Below are 24,669 nucleotides of genomic sequence, written 5' to 3'. Positions count from 1 at the left end.
ATGAACCTTCAGCAAAAAATATAAAATACACAGTTCTATTAATGAACATTAATCAAATTGCTTATTAAAGATATCTTCTATTATTTTATGTTAAAATATACCATGATAAGAACAGTTTATGCATGAGCAACTGGCCTGTCACTTGATATTATGTAATATGTTTTGGTTGTGTTTTTGTGTAATGTGTATTAACTATTTCACTGGCACAAATTGTTGTTTTGATTTTTATTACATTACCGTTGCAATTGGGAAAATGAAAGTTTACAATCGTCTGCCTATGAAAGCCAGGCTGAAACCATAAGAAAAAAAAAAAAAACATATAACTGACCATGATATTATTGGCCCATAAGAGTTTATAAGTATTTCTAAATGGAGTAATTATGAATAGAAAATGTTCTAATGGCAATGACTTTCACATCTTTGTTTACAGCATCATTATGGCATCTGATAAACGAAAGCAGAATGTTCCCAAACTCAAGGAGGACCATGCTTATCACTTATACACTTATACAGTAGTAAAGAAAAAAAAATCAATACATAAACTCTACCCATTGCACAGTGACTGACACAAGATAGACAAATTACATTTATATGCATGTGTAAATATGCACACACACATATACTTTCACACATGCACACACACACACATACAGTTTCACATCCGGCACTTCTCTGATGTCTAGTTACTCTAAATACATTAACAATAAACAACAAGCTACAGTTGCCAAGCAGAGAAGGAAAAGACAGCTTCATTATTGGGGAGCGCAGCATGGCTGAATACACTGTCATGGTTTCATGACACTTTAATTGACATCATTTCCCCGTCAATGTCCTGTGTAAATCTCAGCACAAAGGGTGACAGGTTTTTTTTTTACTTAGACCATTAGATGCAATAGAATATTTAAGACAATGGCTTCTCTTGTGCTCTTATGGGTTTCACTTTAATTTCATAATCTGTTTTCGTTAGTGGTTGTTATCTAGAGCTGAAATACATTCTGAGCTTTGTTAGCTATAGACAATTATAAGTTGTGATCTCTGGCGCCACCTTTTGGTGAAACATGTATATGTACAGTGCAAAGAGACTACTGGTAAAATATTTTAGCATTTGTTTCTACATACATAATGTATCATTTCCAAATTGCATTTTTTATGTGAGAAACATAGATGCACCATAACACAAAGCGTCACTTACTTTATGCAAGAATACATTGTGCCATAACACCTGCTCAGGACTATTTTAACAGATTACATAAAGTAAATAAAAAAAGGTTTCAAGCAGAGTACATGTGATTTCCTTGTCATATATTTTCTATTTATAATTGAAAATGTTACTAGAGATTTAAAATGAGATGTAAAACAAGCTAATGGATCAGGTGGGGAATGCTGCAAATGTCTGAAAATGAAACAAATGACTTAGGCATAAGACCTGACCACAGTAAAAACATTAGTTTGATTCATTTTTTTTACTCTTTAACGGTACAGTGCATCTTCAGAGCTCAAGAGCATGAGACTCTCGAGAATGCTGTCTGGTGACCCACGCGTGGTTTGTGTCTAAAGGGTCTGGCAGACTCTGAACAGTGTCCTACATTTATACGAGCGGGGAGGGGATGACTGGGAGTTTACTACTGTTTCGCTATGTCGCCTTTCTTTAAAATAATCTGCCGCTGCCACGGTGCCAGCTTGGTTTCATCATAGCCCAGCGTTCGTAGTCGCTCCAGCTCCGACTTCTCCTCGCTCTCCTTTTCCATTCGCTGCCGTTCCTCCTCTTTTCTGCAGGGACGAGGGGAAAAAAGAAAAAGAAAACTAGGTACATTCACGTTTTTGATATCATGCACATGAAAACAGTCAAAATGTCAGAAATAGGAGCTACTTCTACAACTATCTATAGTACTGCTATCACTAGTCAGTGTCTTACCTTTTCTGTTCCCTGTCCATCCAGGAGTGAATAAAAGAAACAGAGGATTACATGTATATGTATATGTTTATATTTTTGTAAATTTGCCTACAAGATAAAAAAAAAACACTAAAATGGGAAATACAGTTTTACTTACGTCTTATCACTTTGGTATAATAATCCACACAAGACAATGAAAGTAAAAGACAGAAAATTTACAGATTTGCATGGAGGAAATGTCAGGCATGCTAAACGCAGTTCTAGTCTATCTTAATCATTAGATCAGTTATGAATGATATAAACAAAGCTATTTCTCGTATATTACTGCAATACAAATAATATTACTGGTGATATTAGTATTACTGATATTTGAAACTGGCAAGGGAAACTAAACAAAAAGGTTATGTTCATTCTCCAAGATAAACATGGAATTGAATTATAAATGTGCCACATATACAAGCAACTTTACCACAGTAGTAAAACTAGAATGTATAGAAAACAGTCAAACTTGAGGTTTACGGTTGAATGAGGTTTGCAAACAATAAAGTGAAAAACACAGGGGACAGTAAGAAGCAAACAGAAAGACTAAAACAAGAGCTCTGGCTTTAACTTACTTCTCTTCTTCCATCTTTTTCTTCATGATATCTCTCCTCCAGGCAGGCAATGAAGCCAAACGGGCCGCCTCTTCTTCAACCTGACACACACACAGAAGAAGAACAAATAGCTGGTGATGAGATCAGATCAGATCATTTTTTTTTCTTCACTACAGTCCCCCCCCCCAAAAAAAGGATATGAGTCTTTAAATACAAACCACAAAACACTGTAGTGTGAAATAAAAACATATCTTTAATTGTGGAATACTGGAAACACTGAAAAGGTGAATAGTTAAACTGATAAAAAAATAATTTGTCTGCATTTAAATATAGAAAAAAAGAACTAATCTTATCACTGTATAAATAAACAGGATATCACTTCATAGGCCTACATGTGAAAAAAAAGATATGCACATATGCACAATAGCACTCTTACTATATTGCTTAATTGCAGTTTTGGCCTGTTATATTTAGATTAAGACTAGACTAGAGCTGGACTCAAGTGCTCCAGGGCAAACATACTAACACCAAGTCTTTGAACAATGTCATTGGGCCAAAATCCTAAAATGTAGACAATTTCTGCCTTGAGACAGGCAGTGTGTGCACAGTGTGAAAAGTGATCTACTTCCTCCATTCGATGTAACTATAGCCCAGCGGAGGAGGTGGCCTTCTTCAGCTTCTCATTTCCCCTCAGCGCAGATCCATTACCTCAACTGCTGCTGTGAAGCCACATCACTGGTAACAGCCCGAGTCTCTATGTAAACTAATCTGTGTCTTAATATTTCATTATTCCCCTGGGAATTATATGGCAAAAAAAAAAAAAAAAAAAAAAACTTAAAATAAAATAAAATAAAAATAGATGAAGATTTTAGGTAGATAAAGGACGTTTAGAGAATGCAACTAGGAATGATAAAACACACTGATGGCATTTCTTGCCATATAAGAATCAGATTTAGCAATTAGGTCTTCTTCCTTTAATGCTCCCATTAATAATGTAATACTGCAATGATGGGTTGGCTTCAGATTTTGACTGATAATTAAAAAAATTGTAAATGACGTTCTGTATCAGCGCACACAAAGGTATAATCTGTCCATAAATAAGGCTTTACTAAATCTATAGATGGAAAAGACAATGACCGCTGGATCATATTAAATTTGGATTATCAATGTTAAAATATTTGAAAAGTAAAACACGTTAAAGATCGCTTTCAGTTTAAGATGTTAATCCTATCTCCAAACAGGAGAGGTCGCTAGTTTCCAGTCGCTCCTCGTGTTTATTTCAGCGCAGTAGGACATGAAATCTAATGTAAACATTCACTGACATTAGCAAATAATAAATGAAAAACCGACAATGAAAACAACATTTTTTTCAGTCAAGATGGTAAACAGAATATTTTTTGAACAAGTTCAAAGGAATACCCATATGCTTGGATTATTTGGAAATCTGTCTCTATTTTTATTTATATCGCCATCACACCACTGCTCGGGGACGCCGGAGTTGCACTTGCCTCAAATTTCACAGGTAAAATGCATCGTCAACAAAAGCTTTTTGTCAAATGCATGACAGAAATGTTTGCATTAAACTATATTGATAGGGTTTCCGCAGGTCCTTAAAACGTCTCCAGTTAAATTGTTTAAATTTAAGGGTGTGACGAGTGGGGTGGGGCCGAGAGACGTGGGAACAGGAGCGAGGCCGGTGGAGTGATTGGAAATGAGCGACACCTGCTCGACCCACCGGTCTCGAGTCCCACGGAGGAGATGGAGGGATATAAAACCGGAGCGACGACAGTGACGGACGAGAGAGGACCAGGCCTGGGTCTTAGTTGTGTTTGGTTTTTATTTGTGCGCGTCAGTCGTCCGTGAGGGGCTGATGCACTGTTTTGTGTTTATTTTGTAATTAAAAGTCTGTTCGATTGTCCGGCGGTTCCCGCCTCCTCCTTCCCGTGATCATGGAGTTTTAATTTGTTACAAAGGGCATGAAAACTCTTAAAGGGTACAAAAAGTCTTAATTATAAGAGTTTTTTTTTATACAATAATTGCTATATGGATTAATATGTCGACTAAACTACAAAAGGCGCTGAATAAACTTAAGTGCTGCTGCTTTGTGTACTGAGGTTACCGAAGAAACCACTATATTTCTGCCGTTCTGAAAGCGACACCTGCTGGCAGAGAACGAATGTGCTGTTTCAAGAAGCCCATCTGCTGTTTTTGCTGCATATTTTTAAATGTGAACCAGTGGATCGACAAAATGCTAATGCATTATAAAAATCTTAACAATTAAGATACTAAGATATATTCATGTTATTTAATATAATAATTGTTTTATAATAATTGTCTAAATGAACATAATAGTTGATACTTTTTAGTCATCCCTTTTGTTAAACTTTTTAATTTCTTAAAAAGACTGAAATGTGAAGTGCAGGTCTTAAAAAGGTCTTTAAAAGTCTTAAAGTTGATTCTTAAAAGAATGTTTGCTTTGAGAATGTTTTGTACGCCAACAAAAAAAAACAAAGAAAAAAACATTGTTGCAAATTTACAGACAATGCAATTCAGATATTTACATTGGCTTGTTGGGGTAATATTGCTGTCAACTGACAACAAAGTTTCCATTCTGAATAAGAATAACGAAACAAGTTTTATATTTAGCACGTCAGCAGCGTCACTGCTACAAAATTCTAACTGACCCTCTGATGTCACATGGACTACTTTGAAGATGTTTTTCTTACCTTTCTGGACATGGACAGTATACCGTACACACAGCTTCAATGGAGGGACTGAGAGCTCTCGGACTAAATCTAAAATATCTTAAACTGTGTTCCGAAGATAAACGGAGGTCTCAGGGGTTTGGAACAACATGAGGGTGAGTCATTAATGACATAATTTTCATTTTTGGGTGAACTATCCCTTTAAAAATCTGGCCCCTTGGTATAAAGAAGAAAAAACTGCTAGCCCTTGTCCATATCAAAGTTGACCATCCCTGATCTATGCATAATAGAAAAATATTCTGCTAAACCTCATGAAAATGATATATTACACCTAAAAGAAAAAAGAAAATGCAGCCTATTTTTTTACTGTTAGACTGTAGCATTTTATTTACGACTGTTTCCCCCCAAACTGTCTGTAGATATTTTAGAGTTTATTTGTAATTCTCATTAGACTCTTACTGATGAATCCTATCTGGACACAATGATAGATAGATAGATAGATAGATAGATAGATAGATAGATAGATAGATAGATAGATAGATAGATAGATAGATAGATAGATAGATAGATAGATAGATAGATAGATAGATAGATAGATAGATAGATAGATAGATGTGTAAGGGTAAAAAAATAAGCTTGATTTTCTTTTGGAATTAACCCTTTTGGTTACGCTTCATTTTAAGGTTCAATTCTCACTATTAAGTAACAATTAACTACAACGTTTGCTACAATGCAGTAGAACAAAGTTTTAACATTTCCATTTATTTTTCCACTTTCAATTCTTTCAAGGATCGTGGAGATGAAATCAGACTACTGTCCTGCCTTCTTAAGGAAATGGCAGCTAAATGCCCTCTAAGACACAGCTTGAGATGGACTCCAGAAATAGCTTTGATGCCATAGTTAACTCTCTAATTCTTATTTAACTCTTTAGCTAATTAAGTTCATGGAACCTAACTAAAGTTCATTACTTTTAAAGCAATAAATGATTGTACTAAGAAATACTATTAAATGGAAACAGTGGCCTTTTTAAATATTTGTTCTTATAAAGGTGTTCAATCATTTTATTAATATTATAATGGGAAATCACAAATGAAATGAAAGTGTCCAATCGTAAACTTTAGATTTATTTAATTTCGTAAATATGTCTCGAAAACGAACAAACCACCAAGCTGACACTTCAAACTAGACAGAACAAAACTGTAACAGCTGAACAATATAAACGTCAATGTTAGGTGTAAAAAACTAAACAAAAACTCTTATGAATATCAATGGCAATAAAAAACTTTGCAGTTAACTTCTTATCTGCTTTTTAAAACCTCTTAAAAACAACATTGCCAAAAACAAATGGTAATAAAAGACAATCAAACTGAAAGATAAACAAAAGGTCATTGTTGAATGAACGAAGAGTTGTGTGTTCTTAAATAACTCAAAACATAATTATGCAACATACAGAATAAACCATTTAAAACAGATGATATAAAACATATTTTAGCTGTAATTTATGTCTGTGATACTCTTCGAACAGATAGATATGACAAATGAATTAGCACACTTAAAGCCTGTGTTTATTACTCGACTGTTTGAATCAGTGAACAGCTGATATTCTGCTAGAAAGACTGTAAGCTTTCCATCACTTCACCTTGTGATATGTAGTATTATGATTTCTATGCATTTATTGTTTTATCTGCATTATAGCAATTTACAAAATGAATACATATTACACAGCTTGCAGCTGTTTTTAGGCTTTACTTTGTCTCTGTGTATTTGCATCTCTAAAGCTTTTCACAGCTATTAAACATAAATATTTAATTCAGAATGATGCTATTAACTGGAATTCTAAAATGATTACAGTTCAACATTTGAGTGCTTCTTCTGACATTTCTGACAACTGCTTGCTGAACTGCTTAAAGCATCTCCTGATAATTGTGTTTCCTCCTTCAAATAAGTTGACCTGATAAGTCAGATATCAAACATCTCAGCCTCCTTCTCTTTCCAGAAGGCGAAGCTTCGATCAATGTATCTAATAATTTCCTCATTGCTAAACTCTTTAAGTTCGTAGATAAGATGGATGTAGTCCTCATTGGGCTCCTCTTTAATATTTGCTGGGCCCTGTTCGTTCACACTATTAATGCATGGGTCTAGTGTCTGGGGGCTTTCCGCTGTTGCGGTTGCTTGTGGTACTGTGTTTTCTGACTGTGCTGCATGTGGTAGTTGAACTTCAGTACTACTCTTCTGTATTTCCGAATCATTTATCATAGTCTCAGCTGAGTTCTCAGAAGTGCCCTGCTGGCTGGCTGTTGCAAAGTCATCGGGGTGTTCATTAGGGACTTCTGGTGGTGAAACACTTGGGAGATCTGCATCAGCTGGAGAGTCTTGCGATATTTTTACGGATGCCTGCAGAATCTCCGGAGGCAGAATGAGCTCAGCCGCTTCCAGTAGCCCACCGCCCTCCACAGAGTCACCGAAATACTTCACCTTGATATCTTCAAAGCCATCCGACCAATCGCGTTTCCCGCTCTCGATGCGCTCCATGACCTCTCGGTGGAACTGGCGGATCACTTCCCATGGGTGACTGCCTAGTCTGTCAAACATCTCGTAGCAAAGCAAGTGGCGGAACTTACGTTCAGTGCGCGACATGTTCATCTCCAGAAGCTGGAAGTAGCCTAGCATGAAAAGGTCAAGGGTTAGACTCTCATACTGAACTGGAGACCCATTGATGTGGGGAAGGAAGTGCTCGGGCCAGTAGATCATCTGAGCTCGACTGAGTCTGCGGATTTGTCGCGTGGGCACCTGGCTCATAATGGTCCTCCAGTGGCCAAGAAGATTTCCCACCACCTGTCTCTGTTTCATGAAATACAGCAGCTGGTCATCTTCCGTTTGCATGGTGCCCTCGGGCTTTGCCAGGTGTTGATAATACAGGGAATGGGAGTCATTCTCCTCAACACTCAGAGTCTTCCCTCTTCCTGAGCACTTATAGGCCTCAGTCATTGTGTACTTTCTCCAGTGCTCCAGGAACAGAAACACAATCCTCTCCTTTCGCATTTCAATGTACTCCTGGACGTAGCTCAGGTCCGTTTGCACTTCTAGACTGCGGGTGAGATGCTCTGAGGTTACTGGATTGTGGTCTGAGGTTACTGGATTCATAGGGTGCTCTGAGGTTACTGGATTCATAGGCTGGTCTGAGGTAACTGGATTCATAGGGTGGTCATGATGCTCTGAATCAGACGATCCAGGCCCAGTGTATGTCAAAGGTACATGGGACTGCATTATAGGTTCCTCATTCACAAAAGGTAAATTTAAATCTTGATCTATAGGTGACCCATCTCCGGCTTGCGAGAGGCTCTCACTTAAAGAGAACAGCAACTCATCCTCCAGGATGGGCTCTGATGGGTAGCTGGATTCACTAACCGCCGGCAAGGACCTCGTCCGCTTGTATATGCGGTTTGTTTGGTCGCCCTCGTACTTTGACTGGCTATGAACTTCATAATTGGCCTTCAGGCTCTTCACAGACACGCCACACTGCTTAATCTCCTTCTCCACCTCCTCTCGGGTGGAGAATGATTGCGATCGGCCAATATTCCCAGAATTTGAGATCCCTGTCTGGTCTTTTCCACTCTTCAGGCCTTCGTATGTATATCCTTCATTGATCATTCCCAGAATATCAATCTCCTTCCCACCCAAAGTGGCGAGCAGAATGGCCATGCTTTTGAGCAGCGTGGAGATCTTGCTGCACCAGGCAGGCAAGTCTTCTGCTTGCCCATGAACCTGTTTGGGGTTGACAGAGAAGTGGTCTTGGTTCAAGGCTGCAGACACAGGTAGGAGTTGCTTCAGCTCTTGCTCCAGTTGCTCCAGATCTTTCTCCACTTCTGTCACTTTGTGCATGACCTGGAGGTTCTCAATCTGCTTCTCAATGCGGATGAGGTCGTCCTCTGTCATCAGTTCTCCAAATGGACCCAGTATAGCATTGTGCACGTGTGAATAATGCCAGTCTTGGGCTTGATAGTATCCACTGGCAGCAAACTAAAGTAGGTTCAGAGGAGGATATAGAAGGAAATAAAAACAGAGGTGGGGTGCCCTTCAGCCTGTGGATCCAATGCGTTACATACACGCCTTTAGAGCCTCTTCACCCCAAACGTTTCAAACTTTACATGAATTTAGTGGTGCGATGATACTGCCTTGTTTTGACTGAGTTGAATTTACTTGCAAAATAAGCTTCGGGGGAATAATGTACAGTAGCTGAGTCTGGAAAGACTACTTGTCTCAGAAATGTATTGTATGAGTTTTTGCAGGTATCTATTAAATATGTGACCCTGAACCACAAAACTGTCAGTTCAAAAAAAATTTCCCTTCTGACTAATCTGAATAGCTGAATAAATAAGCTTTCCATTGATCTGTGGTTTGTTAGGATAGGACAATATTTGGGCAAGATACAATTATTTGAAAATCTGGAATCTGAGGATGTAAAAAAATCTAAATATTGAGAATATATCCTTTAAAGTGGTACAAATAAAGTCCTTAGCAATGCATATAACTAATCAAAAATTAAGATTTGATATATTTACAGTAGGAAATTTACAAAGTATCTTCATGGAACATGATCTTTACTTAATATCCTAATGATTTTTGCCATAAAAGGAAAATAATTGTGATCCATACAATGTATTTTTGGCTATTGCTACAAATATACCCCAGCGACTTAAGACCGGTTTTGTGGTCCAGGGTCACATATATGAAAAAATACTGGGTTGTTTTTAAACGATTGCCTATGGACACCAAGTGACATGCTGTTGGATAAAAAAAAAAAAAATAATAATAATTTCAAGCAATCCTCAGTTTGTAAAAAGGAGAAGGAACTATATTTTCAGTAAAACATTTAAAGTGGAAGTATAGGCAAGCAGACCAGTGGATTAAAAAGCTCTTTTCTTTTTTTGTAAAAGCACTTGAATATCTCATTACTTACTATTTGAGCTGTGAGGATGCCTAAAATGTCCTTTTTGAGTTGGGACTACTGAGTTAAGAGTTACCAACAGCATAATATTTGTGGATAGACTGTGCAAAACTCAGCATCATGTAAATACGTTTTGTTTATGCATGGAGATGATATGTTATGTCTCTTGGTGATATGCTTGTGTAGATATCAATGAATCTGAGGTTACATTTTTTTGTCATAGCATGAAGATTTTGTACAAAGAGAGGGTTGGTAAGCAATTCTTTAACAACACCACAATGTTAAAGACTTATGGATATAATACTGAAACAATGTGATGCTGGCCACTTGTTTGGTAGTCTTTCATTATAAGTGTATTTAAAGTAAGTGTTGTATATTGTAAGTGCATTTACAATATGTTCCCAATCAGTTTTTTTCAAACTGAGTTCAAGTCTAAATTGAATTCCACAGCCTGCCAGATGCTGTCCATATAGACATTCATTTGAAAAATGTACCCAGAAGTTTCCTTTAAGTGTGAAATTCATGTATACTTTATCTGATGATTATATTTAGCTCATGTTTCCAAGGGACTTGACTATATGCACATGATCTAAAGTAATGAATAAATAAATACTGAGACCCTTTTAGGACGTTAACGAGATGTATGAAGGTTTAAGAAAAAAATAAATCGCTTAATGAGTAGAATGAGCAAGACGACCAACTGCACTTCATGCTGTAAGCTCCAGTTGCAGTGTGAAGGGGCTTTGCATCACACCACTGAATCCCCATGTAAAAACTTAGAGCTGTCGTGCACCATCGCCAGTAAGCCACATTCAACTAATTCTTCCTTAGTAAATGTCAAACCCACTTAGGCTTCTCTTGAGATGGTCACAACAGCCCCAAATTAAACACTGCATCACTCAACACAGAGTAAAGGAAAAGCCAACCAAATGTCACACTGCAAAACACCACACTATGAATCCCTGACCAAAACTAAAGATTGAGTTTTATTTTTGGCTTTCAGACGGAGACTTACCATAAGCTTGAAACCTTGTCTGAGCAGTAATATTAAACTCTTAATGGTGTAGTTTTACAAATCAGACCCAACTGTAAATGTAACAACTGTGTGTTTGTTTTATCCACCATTTGACATTGCAGTCAAGTACATGCCAGAGGGACACATCGATGTGTTCACAATAAATACACATATATGATAGAACAGAGTAGACAGCAAAAGGGATTCGGTAATGCCATCTAAAGCAAGAATAAGTAATCTGGCCTATTTTACTGGTAGATGATGTCATGAAAAACAATGTTCCTTCGACAAAATATATGCAAATATACTACTCTCACAATATTGTTCAGTCATTGACAAATCATATCTCACCCCAACACTAATTCTCCATCCTTGCAACTATTAACAACACATTTCAAAGATTTATGTGCTGACAAATCCATACTAATCCACAAATGTATTTATGAAATAATTCAGAGCTGCATAGATGTTTGCTCATTCACACCACACTGCTTTAGTTACTTATTACACAATTTATCATTCATGTAGAAGTGAAAGATTCACATGCATCATTTTTTGCAATTAGTAGCTCTTGCATATAGTTTTTTTTTAAACAGAAATCCCCATGCAGACACCCACTGCTCCACCATCCTCCATGTAGACAGATCAAACCTCAATTTCACAGCTATAATTTACATTTGAAATCATAAGCATTTTAAAAATCTAAAGAGGTGATACTATAGCTCACACGACTAAACTACAGGAGGATAGCGCTGATGCCAGAAGCTAAGACAATGCACTCATTTCCATTTATTCACTGTAAATGTTTTGTATATAAACATTTAAATGCAACTGGGTAGAACTATGAGACTGACTGGCTTTGTTCAGATGGGAAACTTGTTTTAATATGTTTATTTTGTATTTTATCCTAACTACAAAAAATAAATAAATTAATTAATTAATTAAAAAAGGTAATTGCAGCTATTTATCCCAAAATTCTGTTTCCCCCCACCTCTGAATTGTGAGATGTAAACTTTAATTTACTAGTTATAAAGTCAGAATAGTGAGTTTATGCCAGAAATGGCTTCCATACTTAACCCTATGCAATACCTATAAACATAACTACTACAACAACTACCTTACTTACTCTCAATAAACTCTTAGTTAATAGTGAATATGTGTTCCTTGATTCAAGGTGCTTACAGACACAATGATGAAATATGATTTGCTTCTTTCAGAGGCACATATCATTGTTTGGGAGTGGCCATTTTCATTCTTAGGAAGCATTTGATTCCTAGACACAAAAATTTGTCATCAATATACATTACAGACCAAAAGTTTGGACACACCTTCTCATTCAAAGAGTTTTCTTTATTTTCATGACTATGAAAATTGTAGAGTCACACTGAAGGCATCAAGGGCTATTTGACCAAGAAGGAGAGTGATGGGGTGCTGCGCCAGATGACCTGGCCTCCACAGTCACCGGACCTGAACCCAATCCAGATGGTTTAGGGGTGAGCTGGACCGCAGACAGAAGACAAAAGGGCCAACAAGTGCTAAGCATCTCTCGGGGAACTCCTTCAAGACTGTTGGAAGACCATTTCAGGTGACTACCTCTTGAAGCTCATCAAGAGAAAGCCAAGAGTGTGCAAAGCAGTAATCAAAGCAAAAGGTGGCTACTTTGAAGAACCTACAATATGACATATTTTCAGTTGTTTCACACTTTTTTGTTATGTATATAATTCCATATATAATTCCACATGTGTTAATTCATAGTTTTGATGCCTTCAGTGTGAATCTACAATTTTCATAGTCATGAAAATAAAGAAAACTCTTGATGAGAAGAGAACTCTGAATGAGAAGGTGTGTCCAAACTTTTGGTCTGTACTGTATATATATATATATATATATTTTTTTTTAAACCAGATAATAAAGACTATTTTGTCGGCTCTTAGGCATAGCTAGCGTATAAAAGACCTTAAAGGAAAAGTTCACCCAAATATTAAAATTTTGTCATCATTTATTCATCAAATGTTGTCCCAAACCTGTATTCATTTATTTCTTAAGTTCAACACAAAAGAAGATATTTTGAACAATTTTGAAGAACCAAACAGTTTACTTTGTCTTTCATAGTAGGCGAAGAAATACTATGGAAGTCAAGCCAAAATTCTCCAAATCACCTTCTTTTGTGTTCATCATAAGATAGAAATGTTAATGGGTTTGGAATGAAATGAGGGTTAGTTAATGATGACAACATCTTCATTTTTTGGGTGAACTATTCCTTTAAACGCATAGACTCAAAGCCACAAACTCCAGTTTTGATTTGTGGGGTCGTTAAGTATGTAATAATGTGGACATTTTGGATGAGAGATGCATTGCCTCAGCTTATGTTTAAAACAGCCAGCTGCTTCATCACTCACCTTCCTCTTGTTCTCTTCCTCCTCCTGCATCTTCACTTGTAGTTTCCTCACCATCACCTGTCTCTTCCACTCTGGGATGGGCCGGCCCTGCTCGTCGTGTGTGGGCACCAGACTCTCTACGTCCACCACGCTGGACTTGCTCTGGACAGCAGGAGTATTTCCGTTGACAGCAGTTGTGAGCTTCTCGCTGCTCTGTGAGGTGGACAGGTTCTGGGGCGACCCTCCGCTGGTCGTGGGAGCGGGTGGAGTGGGTGGGCAAGCAGGCGGTGGAGACTCTGGTTTTGCAGATTGGGTGTTGTTGGGCTGGGGTTTTGGCAGAGGCTCTGGCGGCGATGACGGACGTTCCTCCTGAATGTCAAATCGATCAATCAGAATAGAAAGTTCCAGACAAAAATCTAGACATGGTCACAGCTGGACTGAAGAAAAACACAACTCTCATCAAATCAGGTTCATTGCAATGAGGATAATGATTTGTGCTGATCAACATATTTTTTTCTCCTTAATGTATACAGCACTTTATACAGTGCAGGTTTTTTTAAAGCAGCTTTACAGTGCTAAACAGGAAAATAATGATTCAATGATGCAAACAGAATTTAGTCTGAAAAGACAATGGTAGACAATGAGTCAGACGAAATTAGTTCATTGTTGATTTAGTTTGGTTCAATAACTGTGTAAAGTCCATCAATTATGGAACGAGTTTAAATTCATAGGAAGATACAATTTTTTGATGTGTCTGCTATACTTATCAAAAACCATTTTTCACTGTTAAAGGTTCTTGAGTCCTTTGGAAATTTAAAAAATACTGTTTAAACAATGCATTAAAGGTTCTTGAGATCAGTGTATTAGTTTCAGGGTTCTTTAGCGCACCGATACAATAATGATCTTCCAAAGAACTAAAGAACAAAACATTCTTTGTAAAATAAAGTTATTTTTGGCATTATAGTATGACTGTGTTCACAGTGTTCTGGAATTACATTAATTAATTGCTCTTTATTAGGTCTTCAATAAATAGGACAAAGAAGAAAATAAACAACATAAATAGATAACTTAAAATCACCATAAAATTAAAAAAAAATTATATTTCACTTTTTGTTTGTTCTTTGCCGTACACTCTCAGAAAAACGGTACAAAAGCAGTTAATGGGGTGGTACATTTTCAGAATGTTTTCGTTTAGCTAGGAATATGTACCTTTAAGATACTAAAATGCCTTTATTCCGTCCCAGTGACAGCTTTTGCACTTTATTTCTGATGATGTCATCTATTTCTTGAAATTCTCAGCAAATTAAGGTAGCTAAACAAGATTTGAATGCCCCTCTGTCATTTCCTCAATTACCCAACTTTAATAAATGTGTGCTATTGTGTTGCATCGCCCATAACCGAGTTACACAAGCTTCAAACTAGTCTGCCTGAATTATCCCGGACAATGGATTTGGTGTCAGATCACGCAACTGCACTCTAATAATGATCCAAACTGCAACTTTATACCCTGAAACTAACTTTGTTCTGGATTATTTCATCATTTTTTGTGGCCATAAAATGTACATTTTTATTTTTTGGGAATGCTGATCTATATTTTAATGTATCCATCTTTATAATGATGACTGGAAATGAAAACAAGGACTACTGTCCATTTCATGTGCCATATCCAACTTGGCTTTTGAGTCTATTGATAGTCGTTAGCATTTCTAATAGAAAAACACTATTGCATCACATCTCTGTCACACTCAAATGAGAGATCAAAGGTTGCAAGTAGACAACCGCTATAACTCATTTCATGAGATAAAGAACTTTTAATTTATGAGATTTACCATTAGGAATAAACATAAAGCTCAAAACAAGCTCATAAGTAATGATAATAACAAAGTTCCTGACAGACTTCAGGAAATGCAGCCTCATATTGTAAGGCTCTCCAAGAAATGTTTTCACCTCATAGGTCAGAAGTAAATCAGTGAAAGTAAGGGAGCGTGACCTACATTGTTCCCTGCTGTGCCGCTGTTAGAGAAGACGGTCGTGTAGCCTTTACTCTGAGGTGTTGGCTTCAGTTTTGGCCCAGCTTTAATTTCGGCCAGAAGCTCAGAATTATCTCCAGTGGGGGACATCATGTTGAAGGATTTATTGCCTGTGATAAAGACAGAGGGAAATTGAGCCAGGATGGATGGATGCATGAAGAGAAAGAGAGAGAGAGAGACACTCCGGACAAGCTTCTCCTCTAAATATTTAATTCAAAACCACAGAGGTCTAAACAAAAGTCTAAAGCAGTCACTAACTCATGTGCTGGTACTAAATAGTTACCAATGAAATGAATCCACTCACTGAATTAAGTATAAAAAAAGAGAAAAGACTCAGTTTGAAGAAAAACGAACAAAGAAAAGATCAGGCCTTTGTTGAAGTTTCGGCCATCAAAATGATTTCAAATCTACAACGCATTCGATTGCTCTGACCACTGATGTGTATAATGTAATATGCATAACTCTTTACAGCAAGTTTGGTGAATCTCACTGGAAGAACAACAGTGGCTGGCAAATGGGATTTTATGAGACGTATGATGGGAAAATATGGAACTTATTCAATTAAAGATTATTATATAACATAATCTACTTGACCAAACGTGGCCTCTGCTTTGGTCCAAGTGCCAGGAAACAAAAGATCTTTCATCAATCTCTAAAAAATCCACACATTCATTTTGCCGCTTTAATATGATTTTATCCAATTATATTTACAAATGTAACAATGTGAAACAACAACGACGACGACGACAAAACTTAATAAATAAAACAAATTACATTTACGTATAAGCAGAGTGTTTAATCCACAAAATACTTTCTAAATATAAATAAATAGCTAAAGGTATAGATAGAGCATAAATCTACCCTGCAGAAAGTCCCTTGAAAAATAATGATTAAATAAATTGAATAAGAAATAAAAACTGAAATATAATAACTAAAATATATGGATTTATATTTATAACTACTCAAACTATTAGCATAAATGATTTTCTTCTTCAACATATGAACTGAAATAAACGACCCACAATAGTGCTAAAGAAATAATCAAATAAACGTGCATCACCTGTTGTTTTTGATTTAAATCTCCAGAGTGTCTCGTAACAGACGTGCTATTGTTTTGTCATAGCTGTGGTCATGGAAAAGTCTTCTTAGACCTACAGTAGATCTACAAGCTCTCCTCTCTTCCCACAAGAACAAACACCAGTGCGTTCATTACAGCCGGTGGCTCATCACAGTTGGGGGAAGTCTGAACGGATCAGCGCTAATCAACTCTGACAAGAAACGGCTGCCAAATTGGAGCTGGATTTGAAGTCCACTCGCTGACCTTACGTCCTCTCCTCACTCTCACTGAATCAGCCGTCCTCCAGCTCTCCAGTGGATTTACAGAGTCTCACATAAACGTGACAGAACCACAGGCCCAGAACAAGGCCTTTTCTGTTGATGTTCTGATGCTTATAAATCCATTCATATCCTACAAATGACCATGCAAAGATATTCCCCACTAAAAATACATAAATAAATTAGTAATGTCAAATGATTAATCGCGATTAATCGCATCCAAAATACGTTTTTATTTACATAATATATGTCTGTGTATATTAATTATGTATACTGTATATAAATACAAACATATGCATGTAAATATTTAAGAAAAATATGTAACGTTGATTTGTTAAACGTATTTATATATGATATAATTATAAATACATTTAACAAATGAACGTTACATATTTTTCGTAAATATTTACATGCATATGTTTGTATTTATATATACATAATTAATATACACAGTACACACCCATATATTATGTAAACAAAACTTTTATTTTGGATGCCATTAATCGCTATTAATTGTTTGACAGCACTAAAATAAATAAATAAACCATACTAAGATGGCTTCTTAGCTGGTTAAAATTGGTCTAATCCTAATTATAGAAAACCTGTTTAAGGCCAGCAAACAAGACCAGCTAAGAACAAACAAATGAAAATAATAAAATGGAACTAGCCATAAAATTGTTCACAGATACAATAGCAAAACTACATGTTTATTAACTTTTAAAGGGATGTGTGTGCAAACTCTGCAGTATTTTGGAACAAATTAATTGTAACGTGGTAGAAACTAGACCAAATAAGTGAAATTGAAAATACTTGATTGAAATTACAGTATGATTGTGAAATACTGTTACATATTTAAAATAACTGTTTTCTATTTACATAACTGATTTCAGAGTCACACGATCCTTCAGAAATCATTCTAATATCCTGATTTTAAGAAACATTTCTGATTATTATCAGTGCTGACATGGACAGGTTGTGTGACATGCCCTAATCCTCAAAAAAAACATTAGCAAAAGAAGAAAATATGGCCAAGACTACAATACACAATTTTTCAACTGTGTTGGCTCACCGAAAGAGGTCCAACATAAAAAAAAAGATTAAACTAATCAGAATCTAAAGATTTCTGACATCACTCAAAATGTTAACACATACATCCAAGTATTTAATCAAATAATATGTAGGCAAATATTGCTGGTAATTATTATATCGATGGCATATAATTGAAAATGCTTGTATATCATTCCTCGTGCTCCTTTAGCCACTTCAGTGTAAATAAGCTTCGAAAGAAAATAATCAAAAAGCTGAAAGTATCAAAAAACATAATTGATAATATTTTTAGATACTTTGCCCAACGTGACCTATTGCTAGTAAAAATGTATCATCATATAGCTTACAACGAATGCAATATACGTTACCTTCAACTTTGACTTGGCAAATCTTCAGTCATGACCTGCAGCTAAATATCACTTTAATTTAATTTAACTTAAACAAAGGCAATCAGAAGAACTTGAGCCTGCATATGAGCAGTAAAAAAGAGGATCAGGATGTTCACAATAGCTGTGCCTAGCGAGGAATGATGTGGCAGGATGAAGGCGTGCGTTGACGGCAGAGCAAGTCAATAAGACCGCCCACTGTTTACACACCTTTCTACTCATTCATCAAAACATTACTCACTATACGCAGGCCAACGTCAAAACATGGCACTTTAATAGATGAACAGCTTGTAAACTCAACAGTTTATTCCAAGATGTAAATGGTTTTAATTCCACATGGATTTTTTTATGAGGATGAGTCAACATGAAATCAAAATTCACATCATATTTACTTCATACAATACATCAGTGCATTGTATTTACTTTCATCAAAACATAAAACAGCTTCCTCTGTGTCTAAAACAACTTTCCTTATTTTCTGATGTCATCAAGCCCTCTTAGCTGTCAACCAATCATCTGGCTTCATTCTGGTATGGCACACCCACTTTTTAGAAAAGTCGTTGGGAGTAATGTGAGTTATGTAATTAGATTACTTTCTCAGGCAACTAGTAGTGTAACGCATTACTTTTAAATATACAAGAAAATACCTGAGTTAGTTTTCTTTATTATTACCTTGTTTTCCCATTTATTCACTGACTCCTCTCTTGTCATGTGTTGAGAGAAATCGGGAGTAAGGTGAAAAGTTTCTCCCGTCAGTCTGAGGCTTATTAATTTCACTTTTTATATGAAAGGGCCTTTATAGTTGCCAAAAGAAAAACTTAGAAATTTTTAACAAATACAAAAACAAGGCTAGCTTAGGTTACTAAAAGTAAAGCAAAAGTAATGTGATGCATTACTTTCCATAAGTAATTAAGTAATGCAATTAGTTACTTTTTTATGGAGTACCACAGTATTACAATGCATTACTTTCAAAAGTACCGTATTTTTCGGACTATAAGTCGCTTCAGTCAAAAAATTCGTCATGAGGAAAAAAAAAAAAACATATATAAGTCGCACTGGACTATAAGTCGCATTCATTTAGAACCAAGAACCAAGAGAAAACATTACCGTCCCAAGCCACGAGAGGGCGCTATATGCTGCTTAGTGTAGGGAGCACTGAGCAGCATCTCTGGCAGCATAGAGCGCCCTCTCGCGGCTGTAGATGGTAATGTTTTCTGTTGGTTCATTTATCTCGGTTCATGTCAAATTAATTTTGATAAATAAGTCGCATCTGACTATAAGTTGCAGGACCAGCAAAACTATGAAAAAAAGTGCGACTTATAGTCCGGAAAATACAGTAACTTTCCCCAACACTGTCAGAAATACATCAGAAAAATCGGCTGTGAATGTCATTTCATGTTGACTTTATTGTATTTGTTACAATGTTTGGTTTAGGCCACAAAACGAACTCACTCGCCACACAATTTCATCAACCAATGTAGCTGCGCTATATTAACAATCACAGCTGATGTGCCAGAGTCCCCGTAGCATTTGGGAATTCTGTGGGCTGATCGCAACTGGGATCACAGAAAAATCACGCTGGGTGCTGTGGTTTCTTTGGCTATCTGAAGGGAGAAGTATAAGTGCATGGTAATATTTAAAATACTGGATTTACTTCAGCTTGTGGTCCAGTAGCCAAATAAACGACACACTCAGTTCTCTCGATGAAGGAAAAGAGAAAAATTGGAGTAAAGAATGAGACATAAATACAAACACACACACACACACACACACACACACACACACACATAATGAGGCTGGGGGAAAATACTTACTCTTCCTCTGCCGGAGAGTTTCTGGAGCAGGGGCGACAGAGGGAGACAGATGAGTAGAGGAGAGATCCCCTTCTTTAAAGCGATTGCGTCATGAAAAGAGAAGAATATGGAAAGCCAGAAAGCGTCCATGCAAAGCAGAGAGAGACAGATCCAGGCAGACAGGTGTGGTGAAGACAGATGCAGACGATGAGAGGATGACAAATACAGGAAGGAAAGCGAGGAGATGAACAATCAAAAAAAAACCCCAATGAAACACAACATTGTTTTGGCAACCTGTTTGTCTCTTTACTACATACAACCATGTAGTTGTGCCTTATTTATTTTGAAACTTGTGGTCAAGAGTGCTCTATAGATAACTGAGAGTCCTATACTTGTTCTGAAAGTATTTGACTGGAAATGCTTATAATGTCAGTAAAAAAATAGACCAAGGCAACTAAACACTAGATTTCTACATTGACTTAAGTGCTTGCTTTTATAAAACTTGCCTTCAAGCTGCTTATTTGGTTGCTGTGTATTTGTTTTGCAGTTGCTGAGGTGTTCTGGGATATTTTAATGTGTGTAGGGTAATCTAAGTAGTTGCTAGGTCATCTTGGTAGCTTCTCATGAATTCAGGAGCGTTACTAGAGCGTTGCTAGGTGGTTGCTTTTTTGAGTTGTGTCTGTTACAGTGGAATTGCTGAGTTGCTGCAAGGATGCCTTGCGTGGTTTCTAGCAGGTTGCAATGTTTTATGGGCTTGCTTATTGGCCCAAGCCATTTTTACCTGTTTTATCATTGGGTGGGTAAAAAATTGCTTAGAAAAGGACTTGCACACCTCTTCTCAATCAGTAATAAAATATGACCAAAAATCTGCAATAAAGTTTAGTACATAGGGTTATGACTACTACTACCGGTCAAAAGTTTGGAATATTTACTTATTTATTTATTAAAGTCTCCTATGTTCACCAAGACTGCAATAGTTTGACTAAATATACAGCAAAAACAGTCATTTTGTGAACAATTTGATTTTATTTATTTAAATATATTTAAAAATGTAATTTACTTTTGAGATGCACTGGAGCCATTACTCCAGTCTTCAGTGTCACGTGATCTTTTAGTAATTGTAAAAGAATGTTTGAATAAAACAATACCTTTTTAATAAAATCTTAACCTTAACCTAATAAACCTTAAAGCACCAACTGTTGCAAGAGAAAAAGGAAATCAGCTGGCCAGCTAGAAAGTGTTGGGTTCTCTGTTTGTGTGTTATTTGCAGGCCACAACAAATATTCAAAAGGACGATGCACAGCCAGCGCTTCATTTCCCTGACATAACACTGAATTGCACAACACATCACGGATATTGTCTTGTCCCGAAGACATGTCAAGTATCCCTTGGAGGAAGAACAATTAAGTAAATGGCAGAACACAAAACCGATTCAAAGTAACAATAGCCCATGTGCATGAATTCGTAAACAGACTTTGGAAGGAGCAGGCCGCCAGATCTCACATTAACAGGCTAGAACTTCGTAAGATTTACCTTGTGGCTGCAGGGGCGCTTCTAGGGCTTGCCCCCCACTACATCTGGAATCATATCACACCAAACAATTTTGGGTGAAATGCGTAGTTTGTGCTGTAAACTATATATATATATATATATATATATATATATGTGTGTGTGTATGTGTGTGTGTGACCCTGGAGCACAAAACCAATCTTAAGTCACTGGGGTATATTTGTAGCAATAGACAAAAATACATTTTATGGGTCAGAATTATTGATTTTTCTTTTATGCCAAAAATCATTTAGACATTAAGTAAAATTCATGTTCCACAAATTTTTTTGTAAAATTCCTAATGTAAATATATATAAAATCTTACATTTGAATTAGTAATCTGCATTGCTAAGAACTTCATTTGGACAACTTTAAAGGTGATTTTCTCAGTATTTAGATTTTTTTTTTTTTTTTACCTCAGATTCCAGATTTTCAAATGGTTGTTTCTCGGCCAAATATTGTCCTATTATCCTAACAAACCACACATCAATGAATTTTTTTAATTAAAGAAAATGACCCTTATGACGTGTTGGCTGACTGAATTCTCTGGCTAATTCTCTCATCAGATATTTATTTCACACTGTAAACAGCGTTAGTGATTATTATGGGAGCTTCTGAGAGTTCTTGAACTCGCTGGACTGAACTGAAAATGTTCTTTGATAATGTAAACCTACTTTGCTCTCTTTCTGTACAATGAGAGTGTTATAGAATAATTAGTAACTTGCAATGTTGCATTAAATGCAAAGTCAGTCATATTAAAAATATTTAATGGTATGACACCCATATCTTGTACTTAAGTAAAAAGATGGATTTTATGCAAACCCAAACACGACCTCTGGTGTGACACCAGAGCACTCACACCATTCCTGTTAAATATTTTCATGTTAAATATTTTAAGTTCTTTAAATAAAGGGATATTCTTTGTTAGGTACAACTTCTGAGATATACTGTCATATTACCACATACAATCATTCAGTTGCCAATATTTGACTTCATCGTATCTGTCGTATCATGTACACTACCAGTCTAGTGTCTTTGCTCACCTAGGCCACATTTATTTGATTGAAAATACAGTAAAACAGTAAGATTGTGAAATATTGTTACATATTTTCAACTGTATTCAATTTAAAATTATTTTACAAATTTTACTCCTGTGATGCGCAGCTGTATTTTCAGCATCATTACTCCAGTCTTCAGTGTCACATGATCCTTTAGAAATTATTCTAATGTGCTGATTTGCTGTTTAAGAAACATTTCTTGATTATTTTCGGTGCTGAAAACATTTTTTTGCTGCTTATTTATTTAAAAAGAAATTGTGGAAACTTTGGGATAAGTAAGTGTTCTTTTGAAATTTCTATCCATCAAAGACCTATTTTAAAAAATAGTATCAAAAAAATATTAGGAAGCAACATTATTATTAATCACTGAGTGCCAATAGAAATGGACAATAATTGAGCAACAAATCAGGAACAAATGAGTCAAACAAGTGAAAGGGTTGAATGCATAACCCCTAAGCATTGTTTCACAGATGAAGAGGTCAGTCAATTATAACTTAAGGCCTTTATGAGTCATAAGTGGTGTTCACATTACCAACGGTGAAGGTCATACATTCATAAAAGCCGGGCTAAATCTCTGTGCTGTTAGGCTAGCAGATCAGCGTATCCAGTCTAACTGTATCAGGTGGCAGACCACTGTCTACACTCCCATCAGTAGTTTCTACATTGCATTGCTGCTCATTATGCAACATGATTTGCATAAAGCTGAGCCATGGTTGTGGTTGATGTTGACCATGTCACCTCAGATCGCTAACTCTTTCCCTGAACGGGTGGTTTTAAAAAATGGTTTTAAGTCAGTTACTTATTCCTATCTTTGGATGTAGTGTGTCAGCAGAAAATATCTGTTTAATTGTAATAATCCAGTGAGATTTTTGTCTGACAGCAGCCAGTGCTCCACACAGAGATCTGATCTGATCATCATCAGTCTGTCTGGAATAACATGAAGAAACAGAACAAACTGAGACAGACTCAATCCAGAAAAACTGTGGCAACGTCTCCAAGATGCTTCAAGAAAACTATCGGCTAAGCTACAGTGCTGTTAAAAGTTTTAGACACTTGTGAAAAACTGCTGTAAAATGAGGATGCTGTGAAAAATAATTTCATAAATAGATTTTGTTTATCAATTAACTTCTATTAACTAACTTAAATCAGCATTTGGTGTGAGCATGGTTTGTGTTTTTAAAGCAGCTTTTGCCCTCGGTGCACACAGTTTTTCAGGGAGCTTTGCAGATAGATTTCTTGAAGCATCTTGGAGACGTTGCCACAGCAAAATATAGAAAAAACTGACTTAAAACCATGTTTTGGCTGCTCAAAATACTAGTGTTCTAATCATTTTGGTTAGCACTGAAACTGCAACAGCAGTCTTGTGTTTTAAATCAATAATTTCAATACATGACCTCTTTAAATGCTTCATACTGCCATTTACTTAGAGAGTGCAAACAGAATAGTGTGGCTGATCAGTACTCACTGCTGGAGGAGGAAGACATGCGGCGCTGGGCAGGGGCCGGTGCGCTGCTGCTGGGTGGAGGAGGAGGGGGCAGCTCTGATGGAAGAGGTGGAGGAGGAGGTGGAGTCGGGATGAAGGTGCTGGCAGGTGGGGGAGGTGGTGGAGGAGGAAGGGGTAGATCCTCTGTGTTTCCCGTCCCGTTCTCCGGAGCAGGCGCTGTGTCTGCTGCTTCCTCCAACAGTGCAGAACCCTGTCGAGAGAACAGGGATGAGTGCCATAGATTTCCATGTTCAAATATTTACTACTGGTTTTCTAACAGATGAGCCAAACAATGAAAATGGTCATATCAGTTACTCAACATCATGCAATCCTGTATGTTCATGACTTTCTTTCTTTTGATAAACACCATTTGTACAAAAAGAACCTCTCTGTGAGTCCACATATTGAGAAACACATAAACCCATGATAGTGTGACAATAATATGACCCCATTAGA

The 24,669-nt window shown here is 36.6% G+C and overlaps 1 protein-coding gene across 4 annotated transcripts in view; it reads right to left on the bottom strand.

Moving 5' to 3' along the window:
• Nucleotides 1-222: 222 nt before the first annotated feature.
• Nucleotides 223-24,669, bottom strand: part of espn (espin) — a 73,454-nt gene continuing 49,007 nt past the window's right edge. For 2 of the 4 annotated variants that reach the window (XM_059503056.1, XM_059503057.1), the window contains exons 9-14: nt 24,196-24,424; nt 20,146-20,217; nt 15,528-15,673; nt 13,555-13,902; nt 2,487-2,588; nt 223-1,760 (exon numbers count right to left, since the gene is read on the bottom strand). In XM_059503056.1, coding sequence (XP_059359039.1) covers nt 2,505-2,588; nt 13,555-13,902; nt 15,528-15,673; nt 20,146-20,217; nt 24,196-24,424 — 879 coding nt within the window. In that variant the 3' untranslated portion in view covers nt 223-1,760; nt 2,487-2,504. Of the gene's footprint in view, nt 1,771-1,915; nt 1,928-2,486; nt 2,589-13,554; nt 13,903-15,527; nt 15,674-20,145; nt 20,218-24,195; nt 24,425-24,669 lie in introns of all 4 variants that reach the window. The other 2 variants (XM_059503059.1, XM_059503058.1) reach the window with 2 other exon arrangements.

Source organism: Carassius carassius, chromosome 21 (assembly GCF_963082965.1).
Source record: "Carassius carassius chromosome 21, fCarCar2.1, whole genome shotgun sequence".
In the NCBI taxonomy this organism is placed as follows: Eukaryota; Metazoa; Chordata; class Actinopteri; order Cypriniformes; family Cyprinidae; genus Carassius; species Carassius carassius.
The sequence above is the reverse complement of the archived record's forward strand: the minus strand, read 5'-3'. Positions and strand labels throughout refer to the sequence as shown.